Source organism: Bison bison, unplaced genomic scaffold, assembly GCF_000754665.1.
Source record: "Bison bison bison isolate TAMUID 2011002044 unplaced genomic scaffold, Bison_UMD1.0 scf7180017864180, whole genome shotgun sequence".
NCBI lineage: Eukaryota > Metazoa > Chordata > Mammalia > Artiodactyla > Bovidae > Bison > Bison bison.
In genome coordinates this window covers 8,759,565-8,769,062 of record NW_011494752.1, presented here as the reverse complement: position 1 = coordinate 8,769,062, position 9,498 = coordinate 8,759,565, and the positions used below count along the sequence as shown (strand labels likewise).

Sequence of the window (9,498 nt, the reverse complement as noted above, 5' to 3'; positions counted from 1 at the left end):
GGCAGGGAAGATGCTGTCACCTGGTTCATGGACTGGCAGGCTCACCCCTCCCAGGAGGACGTAGCTGTCTCCTCTTCAGGAGCCTCCATTCCAGTCCTCCTGTCCCAGCTATAGTCACAGGGGTGGAGTGCTCGCTCTGACGGGCAGAGCCGGGTCTGGTGCCTACCCAGGCAGGGGCAGAGGAGGGACTCCTGAGGAGAGCAGAGGCTCCTGAGAAGGTGGAGGGGCTGGCACCCCACCTGGTGGCTCCCTGCACATAGCAGGACCCTTGGGCCAACCTGGCTGTGTCCCCATAGGGATTGAGTTTGTGGTGACCCAGCTCAAGTCCCTGGTGCTGACCTTGGGCCTGATGGACCTGCGCCTGACGGTGGAGCAGGCTGTCCTGCTGTCGCGCCTGGAGGAGGAGTACCAGGTGAGGCGGAGGTGGGGCCCCACTGCGGTGGAGGCTCAGGGTGGCCCCCAGATGCCCTGGGGCCACCTGTGTGCTCACGGAGGCTAAGCCTGGACACGAGACCGGCACACTGTGGTCACCGAGGCTGCTTCGAGTCCATGTCTGATGTAGTGGCTCAGAATGAACAAGGCTTGGCTGCTCTGCCGTTGGTATTTTTTTAACTCAGAATCACCGTGTTCTCTGCAGTTCCTTTGTTACTTCTCCAGCCTCAGAAGGTTAATTGCTATTACAAATTGACTCCTAGCATGATGAAAAGCCTTTTGTAATGACAGTTTTTCCCAAGTTGGTCTAGTTATCTGCTTGGAAAAATGCCAGGGGGAGAAGCTGGTTTGTGTCACGAGAGAGCCGGCGACTATGGTGTCAGAGCCGGCTGGGTGGGGGCAGGGGCGGGCAGCAGGAGCAGGAAGCCTGCCTTCTGGTCTGGGCTCTGTCCTTGGCTGCAGGACCCAAGCGGGGCCGTCGTTCTCTGAACTTCACTTTCTCCCCAACACACAGTTCTCTTGAGTATAAAACGCTCTTCAGATATTCTGGACACCCAGAATGCAGGCAGATCCCAAGTGTCAGGGTGGGCAGGCCAGGCCTCCATTCTCACCTGCCGCTCCCCTGCATGCCTCCTCTCCGCAGCCGTGGGTGGTTGTGGCTCTGGCAGTCACCCTGCAGCCTGTCCCGTCCTCTCCACAGATCCAGAAGTGGGGCAACATCGAGTGGGCCCACGACTACGAGCTGCAGGAGCTGCGGGCACGCACGGCCGCCGGCACCCTCTTCGTGCATCTCTGCTCCGAGAGCACGGCTGTCAAGCACAAGCTGCTGCAGGGGTGACACCAGCCTCAGCCTGAGATGGAGATGCTGTGGCCAGCGGAGGCCAGTGTGGGCTGAGCCAGCGCGCGGGTACCAGTGACTGGTTATACCCAACATTTCTCCGCCTGCAAGTGAGAGGACCTGCCACTTGTCTTGTTCCTACTATCTTGTCTGGGTCCCGGAGGCCACCCTGCTGACCAGTGTCCACTCACTGCCCAGCAGGACTTTCTTGTCTCGGAGGTCTTAGTGGCCCTCAAACTTTTTTTTCCCCTGGTTTTTAATCAAACTTTTAAAGTGAAGCTGTCTGTTTCTGTTTGTTCCTACTGTTTTAGCAAAGTGATTTACTTTTGAAAACAGAAAACAGTCTTTGTTGTTTCTGGGTTAAAAGCCTGGGCAAGGTCACCTGACGCACACACATCCTGTTCAAGGAGCCACTGCAGGGCCCTGACGCAGGGGGGTCTCGGGTGCCTGGGCCCAGATGAGGGAGCGGGAGGAGTCTGCAAAATTCGGGCACAAAGGCTCCAGAGCCACCCAGCCTTGCTCACCCGCCTCCCCTCTGGGCGCTGCCTCCCCAGCACTGTCCCCACACCCTGAGTGTGCTTGGAGGAGGTGCTTGTCACCTCCCCACCTCACGGGTAACACCAGCTGCGCTCTCAGCTCCAGAGGGTCCTAGGGTCCTCATGGCCTCCACCTTGGAAAGCTGGCTGGGCCCCTGAGGAAGGGTCTGCCCGGGACAAGAAGGGGCAGCCAAGAACCTAGGAGCCACTCTAAGCAGTCACCAGCTGCTCAGATGCAGACACAAAGAGGATGGAGAAAGCTGACAGGAATGTTTTATTTCTCTACCTGTAGTGGGGGAGGGCAGCCCTAGTCTAGGAGGTCCCCACACTCCAGGCTGTCCAGCTCGCTCTGCACGTGGTCGACGTACTGGTTGATCTCCTTCACACGTTTTCGGTTCCTCATGATCTCATCCTTGTGAATCTGAGGGCAAGGCGGATCTTGAGCCTGTCTGCCTGAGTCTGCCCCATCTCCACCCACGTGTGGCTCCACCCCTGGTCTCCAGGGCGAGGTCCTGCCACCTGCCCTTGCCACACATCTGCTCACCTTGTCCAGCAGGTGTGTGCACCAGGAGTTGACCCTGGTCACCAGCTCATCCTCGCGATTGTCAATCTTTAGGAGGTGGATGTCATGCGAGGCCCCAACTGCGTTAACTATCGTGTCTTTGTCAACGAAGAGCTGGGAAGGAAAGAGTGGGTGAAGGGCCTGGATCCACCCTGAGCGCAGAGCTGCTGAGCCGGTGGGGAGAGGGGCTGAGGTCTCTGGGGGTGGAGGCGGAGCCTGCTCTGTGTCCCTACTTTCTTGCTGTTGGCCCAGCAGTGCCAGTGACAGGGCAAGGGCCCCCGGGCAGCAGGGCAGTCCCCATGGGGAGCGTGCCCTTACCCCAAAGAAGATAGGACCAGCCCTGTGACTTCACCAAGGTTCTCAAGTCCAACTTGCCTGAAACCTGCCATCAGGTGGGAAATGTGAGGCCAGCCAGGGGTCTCGGGGCTGCTCTGAGGACAGAAGGTGCCATACGCCAATGGGTCTCTGCAGCTCTCATGTCAACCCAGTAGGCCTGGGCTCCTGCCTTCATGTTCCCACCCGGTTCCCCACTGTGGATGACACTGTGGGTCGGTCCCCCCCACCCCCACCCCAGGCCTGGCTGGAGGTCCCCGGAGCGGCCAGACAGAACCCCGCAGTGCTTCTCCAGTAACTAGAGGGAATCTCAGACCTTAACCTCCTTTGTAGTCACTGCGTCTTAGAAAGTGCCAGAACCCCCACTTTGGGAAAGCAGGCTGTCCCAAACCCAAAAGGTTTCAACCAACCTGTCAGTTGAAACCACTTAGTGGTCAGGAGCTCCTCTTTAGTGGGGCCGCTCTGAGTGCTTTACTTGTTAGCCTGTCACCTGCCTATCTCCTCTTCTGCAGGTGCGAAATTAACGCTCCCGGAGGGGTTCAAGCTTTCCGGGGGGCGGGCCCCACGACGCCACCGCCCACCGGGCTCCGCCCACTGGGCTCCAGCCCCACCCCCCGCAATCACCGAGCGCACGTCGTCCGTCAGGTCCTCGTCCATCTCGCCCTTGACTATCTTCTCCAGGATGTTGATGGCGATCTCCAGGAGCTTCTCGTGGTGGTGGTTCTCCAGGTCCCGGCACTGCGCCATCGTGCAGCCGGAGTTAAGCCAAGGCCGGGCCAAGCAGGCTGGAGCACCCTCCCCTGCACTGGCCCAGCTTGTCCTCCCCTTACGGGCCCTCCAAGCCCTCCGGCTCCCTCCACACCCCTTGGGGTCCCTTCTGGTTCCCTCCCCCACAGCCCTTTGTCCCCGCTGCTTGCAGCTCTCACTCTCCATTGTATCCTAAAGGCCTCCTCTCAGAATCCCTTCTCCCCATCCTCTTCTGCCCCCTGAGCCGGAAACGTCCTCCCCATCTCTCCAGCTGATCCCTCTGGTCCACCCTCTGGTCCTCACTTAGTGGACTCTCCCTCAGGGAGGGTCCCGACCTCCGCTCAGCTGCTGCCATCTCTCTGACAGCAGGATTGGGGTCAGGAGGACAGGGGTGAACTTCAGGGCCCTGAGTTCAGGTGACAAAAGGCCGGGCATGCCCCACATGTCAGCCCCTAACCTGACATTGATCTGCTTACAGATGACTTGTCAGTGGCATCAGCATAGAGGTTGCCTACCCCTGGGCCCAGCACCTGCAGCATGGGCTGGTCCGGGGGGAGGATTCTGGGGTGTGGTCTCCAGGTGAGGTCACTCCTGAGAGAACAGATGGCCAGGACTCGTGCTGCAGGCAGCAGCCTGTGGAGCAACCCGCTATCTGGACTTCTGCTCTAACAAGGCGCCTTTGTGCTGGGGGTCAGGAAACACTCCTTAAACGTTCCAGAGGGTTGGCAAACCTCCACCTCTTGAAGGTGGGCTTCCTTCCTGGGTGAGAATGGGAGGTTTTACAACCCCAGTTTCAAAGGTGGAGATGCCCATTAAGCAGGGTCCTGTTTAATCTCACCTTGGTGGAGATACAGATCTTCCTGTAAGTCAAACGGAGCATAGGCAGTTCTGGTAAAAGTGAAGTCTGATTATAAAGCGCTGGCTTTTTACTCTCTGCCAGTGTGTCTAGGGCTCTGGTGGAGGGAGTAGGCATGGGAACCCACAGGGGGCCACCTGGAAGAGACCCCACTTATTTTCATCTTTCGTAAGCAGTGCAGAAGCTCTACCCTCTGTGTCTTTGGTTTAGAATGTGGGCGCCTCCCCGTGGGTCTGGTGGTGGGCACCATGTTGCGGGCAGAAGCCCCTGGCCCACAGTGCCTCCCTGGAGGGTCCTCAAGGAAAGGATATAGGCTCTGGACGTTCTCCACAAACAGTCCCACCAGGTCGATGATGTTCCTTTCAAACATGTTTATAGTCTCCTGGAAATGATAAAGAACACGTTGTGTTTAGACGTGAACTCTGCACAGACTCGGACACGACTGAAGCGACTTAGCAGCAGCAGCAGCAGCCGCTGACTTCACGCCAGAGCCACAGTGCTGCTTACGGCTTACCGGGTCGTGACCCAAGACCTTGAAACTGCCTGGCCTCACAGGGGGTGGTGACCACCTTCCCTCAGCTGTCACCCTCCAGCCTGTTCTCTCACTCACCCCTCAGTCTCAGGGCTTTAGTGGGTGCCTTCTCCAGGCCTTAGCCTGTGCTGTCTCTCTGCTCACCCCCCACCCCTCCTCAAGTATGCACACACAGAACTCTCCCACTCCCTGGGGCTTCCCAATGGCATCTGGACCCATGGACTGTAGGCCATCAGGCCCTTCTGTCCATGAAATTCTCCAGGCAAGAATACTAGAATGGGTTGTCATTTCCTTCTCCAGGAGAGTCTTCCCCACCTAGGGATCAAACCTGAGTTTCCTGCATTTTAGGCAAATTCTTTACTGTCTGAGCCACCAGGGAAGCCCCCTGCCTCCATCACCTCCGCAGAAACAAAATGAAGGAGTCGCTAGGAGCTAGGCTGCCTGCCAGCTCCACCACTGTCTGCAACTCAGGGAAAGTCATTAACTTCCCTGGGCCTCAGCTTCCTCTTCTGTGAAATGGATTTCTTCCACATAGGTTGTGGTGAAGCAGGAATGGATTTCTTCACACAAAGTACTTTGGGAGGTGCCTGGCAGACAGGAGATCCTTGGGAGTGCCAGCTGCTCCCTAGGCCTCTTGCTTTCAAGGCTCCCACCTTTCTCCGTGAGGGTGGCCCTGCACAGCTGCATCCAGTGCTCGTTAAGGCACCGGCCTCACCCAGGTGCCACGGGGAGGGCTGCTGCCCCTGACTCGCAGGGTGGTCACTCCCCTGACCTGCCCTAGACTCCAGGGGCCGCAGGGTGGGCTGAGAGCACGGGGAGGGCAGGTTGAGTCTGAGGACTGCGGAAGCCGAGCTAAATATACATCTTTGAAATGTGTGTTAACACTCTTGTAATAAATGAAAATAGAGTCATTGATGAGACCTAAAGGAAACCAACCCTGAATACTCATAGGAAGGACTGATGCTGAAGCTGAAGCTTTGGCCACCTGATGTGAAGGGCCGACTCTTTGGAAAAGACCTTGTTGCTGGAAAAGATTGAGGTCAGGAGGAGAAGCGGGCGAGAAGAGGATGAGATGGTTGGATGGCATCACTGACTCAGTGCACATGAGTTTGAGCAAACTCCGGGAGATAGTGGAGGACAGAGGAGCCTGGCAGGCTGCTGTCTATGGGGTTGCAAAGATTTGAACACAACTTAGCGACTGAACAACAGCACCGAAAAGCAAGGGCTCTACTGATTGCTTTTTGGCCATTAGTAAGACAAGCACAAGTCCTGGAGGACTGGGGGGTGATAGAAAGGGGACTCCCTGCTTGGGAAGTTGGGAGCTACTGCCTGAGCCCTGATGCCAGCGGGCCGTTTTCAGCGGTGCCAGAGCCCCCATGGGGAGCAAGCTCTTCTCTGAGACACGGCAGGAACCTCTCCCAGTCTGGTGGGTCACTGTCTCTGCCCAGCCCGTTCTGTTCATCACTGTGCTCAGGGCCCAGCCTTGGCTGCTTGGCTGCCTGCTGAATGCACAGGTCAGTCTGGCTGCCCCAGATCAGGCAGCAGCGCTGTTAGGCTCCTTGCTCTGCCCTGAGATACGGTAACTACAAGTGGCAGTGCTGGCAGCCTTGGCTCCATCCCAGATCTCCAGAGCAGGGGTGGGGTGGGTGGAAAGTGGGGGTCCACTTTGTTTTTTGACAGCTCTGTGGGTCTAAGCAAAGACTCTCCCTGCCGGGGCTCCAGGCTCTTCCTGGGTCAGGCGCTCACTCCAAAGAGACGAGCTCAATTCTTGTGCTGCACAAGGACCACTGGGCATCTCAGTGACTGGAAAGTGCTGGAGGCACAGAAAGCTCTCGTGTGGGCCGCCGATTCGTACCGGAGGGTTCTGGCCCCCAGGAGGTGTGGCCTTGGCGGGTTCTTTCACTGCAGCCGTGGCTCACCCTCACAGCCACACCGGGCCCTTTGTCCGATTCCTGCATTGGAGCTGCACCCAGGCCCACCTCACCTCCAGCTGCTCCACCAGCTGCATCTCCAGCGTCATGAGCACGTTGAACAGCTCCGTGATGTCCTCGCTGTACTCCACTATCTTTGTCTCGATGCTACTCAGTTCACTCTCCTCTCGGATGGCATTTAAACTCTGCAAACAAAACTGTGCTTTAGGCAGAAATCTACGATGAAGTGTAATTCCTGAAATGACAGGCGATGGTTTGGTTTTGTGGGTCAGAACCTGGATTCTGGGGTTGGCCCACATTCAAGTGTCAGGTCCACCCCCTCCATGCAGGATGGAGGTGGTCAGAGCAGAGGCTCCACCAGCCAGGGACTTATTGGAGGTGGAGGGGACAATAGCTTCAGAGTCACCTGGACCTGAATCAGGACCAGGCTGGGTCACTGTGTGACCTCAAGTAACTCCCATCTCCTTGGGTGCAGGGGCAGAGAGCCTGAGCATCACAAAGCCAGGGGATGGGGTGGCATCTCTGAGGTCTTGGTTCAGTGGGGCTCTGATCAGGGAGGGGTCCACGACCAGCGGGGCAGTGAAGAGGGTTATCACACAAGGTTGGACCCCCACAGTGCCCCGTGAGCACACAGCTGCCAGCGGTAAGCAGACGCAGGTCTGTCTGTGAAAAGAGGTGCTAGTGGGCTGGACAGCATGGGTAGTCGGAGCCGCACCCAGTACCAGCCGTTCACTAATGAAGGGCCTGGGGGTTCGGCTGCTGGATGCAATGTCAGTGGAGTGACCCAGCAAGACTGGGGGTGAAGGGTGCTTGTGGTCATGGCCGCCCCATCTGGAGGAAGGTCAGGCTTCTTCCCGAGCTCAAGCCTGACATGAAAGCAAATCCTGACAGAGGGAAGATTAACATGTAAAATATAAAGCCATGAAAGTACCTCAAGAAAGAAATGGCGGGGTGGGGGGGGCTTTAATAAATAATCTCAGAGTGGAGAAATCCTTTCTAGGTGTGACTGGAAGAAAATATTGATAATTTCTACTACATTATTTTTTAAAATTCTGAATGTCAGAAGTGCCATAGACATAATGGTAAGACAAATAGGAAACAGGAAAATATTTGCAACTCATTTCACTGACATGGGGCTAATTTCTCAATCTATAAAGAGTTGCTACAAAGTAATCTAAACAAAAAAAAAAAAAAGAGAGAGAGACAGAAATAAATCAAAAACCAAATGGGTGAGGGCATATTATAAGAGCCTGGAAGAGAAGGCTCGGGTCAGCTGCCTAGTCGGAGGCGACATTTGAACATCGCCATGGTGGGGGCGTCAGCTCTCCCTGAAGACACGCCCCAGACCTGGGAGCTGGGTCAACCAGTGCGCCCGGGGCTCCAGGAGCACTGGCTGGAGGACGTCCAGACATCCCAAGCCCAGTGGCTACAGGGACCCAACGTGATGGGGATGGGGACTGGGAGACTCGGCTGGCCCAGGGGCAGCCTCCAGGGACGTTGGCAACCACAGTTCTGTGAAATCCTCCCGTTTTCAATGTCAGAAAAACGCTCAAAACAGTTTAAAACCCTCTTCAGGCCAAAAGCAATACATGTGTGAACAAACGAGCTCCTGCCCTGAGGTCTGAAGCTCTGGCTGAAGGTGTCTCTCATTAGTGGGAACCCTGGGAGGCCTGTCAGCCTGACCTATGTCACCAGGGGGGGGTGGTTTTCCTCCTCTTTAAACTAAGTCCTTAACCAGCTTCTCACTCCTTTAACCTGGATGCTGTGGGGACTCACTGGCTTGCTGTGCCAGTGGTTTTTGGAGGAAAGCAAAGTCCATAGCTTTGGCTGCTGCTACTGCTGCTAAGTCGCTTCAGTCGTGTCTGACTCTGTGCGACCCCACAGACGGCAGCCCACCAGGCTTCCCGTCCCTGGAATTCTCCAGGCAAGAACACTGGAGTGGGTTGCCATTTCCTTCTCCAATGCATGAAAGTGAAAAGTGACAGTGAAGTCGCTCAGTCGTGTCCGACTCTTAGCAACCTCATGGACTGCAGCCTACCAGGCTCCTCCGTCCATGGGATTTTCCAGGCAAGAGTACTGGAGTGGGGTGCCACTGCCTTCTCCATAGCTTTGGAGCAGGTCAGTAATCCTGTCTGCAAAAGCAACGTTAACTGAAACCACTCTGCCGGGTACACACGGCCCTGCTTGCGGTGCGGCCCCTCTGCACGGTCTGTGGCTCACCCTGCTGTAGCCCCAGGAGAGGTGCCCAGAGCAGCGCTGACCCCTAGGAGAGGAGGGGGCCTGGCTTCCCAGGCTGGCACTCACGTGCAGTGGTCATCCTCTTTGTTGTGACCACCGGGGTAATGAAACCACCGAGGCAAAAAGTCATGGAGACCCCACTGTGAGCCTGGGATAGTGGAGGAGCTGCAGTGGGTGGGACAGGTAGAAGCCTGAGTTGGTGAACTGGTGAACAGGGACAATGACCAAGGAGGGACTGGGCCTCTGGCAGGTGGGCACCTGCAGCGGGAGGTGGGGAGGGGGACGGGACCCACCAGCAAGTGCTTTTCCTCGAACTTGGCAATCTTGAGCTTGCCCTGCTCCTGGTTTTCCTGGATGGCCTCCTGCACACACTCCATGAAGGTGTCTAGCTCTGCCTTCCGCTTCTCCTGCTGCTTCAGGCCGTACTCAAAAATGTTCAGACAGATGATGACAAACTTATCCTTGTAGGTGAACGACTGTTAAGGAAGCCTGC

General features: G+C 56.7%; 2 protein-coding genes across 4 annotated transcripts in view; one reads left to right on the top strand and one right to left on the bottom strand.

The window, feature by feature from the left end:
- The window catches only part of ATPAF2 (ATP synthase mitochondrial F1 complex assembly factor 2), a 12,062-nt gene extending 10,437 nt beyond the window's left edge, over window positions 1-1,625 (top strand). Inside the window, exons 7-8 of one of the 3 annotated variants that reach the window (XM_010842901.1) lie at window positions 297-412; window positions 1,133-1,625. In XM_010842901.1, the coding sequence (XP_010841203.1) occupies window positions 297-412; window positions 1,133-1,270 (254 nt within the window). In that variant the 3' untranslated portion in view covers window positions 1,271-1,625. The remainder of the gene's footprint in view (window positions 1-296; window positions 413-1,132) is intronic. The other 2 variants (XM_010842899.1, XM_010842900.1) reach the window with 2 other exon arrangements.
- Window positions 1,626-2,061: 436 nt separating this feature from the next.
- Window positions 2,062-9,498, bottom strand: part of LRRC48 (leucine rich repeat containing 48) — a 20,337-nt gene continuing 12,900 nt past the window's right edge. The window contains exons 8-13 of the mRNA XM_010842898.1: window positions 9,299-9,473; window positions 6,821-6,952; window positions 4,616-4,686; window positions 3,326-3,449; window positions 2,351-2,482; window positions 2,062-2,227 (exon numbers count right to left, since the gene is read on the bottom strand). Of these exons, the coding sequence (XP_010841200.1) occupies window positions 2,114-2,227; window positions 2,351-2,482; window positions 3,326-3,449; window positions 4,616-4,686; window positions 6,821-6,952; window positions 9,299-9,473 (748 nt within the window). The 3' untranslated portion in view covers window positions 2,062-2,113. The remainder of the gene's footprint in view (window positions 2,228-2,350; window positions 2,483-3,325; window positions 3,450-4,615; window positions 4,687-6,820; window positions 6,953-9,298; window positions 9,474-9,498) is intronic.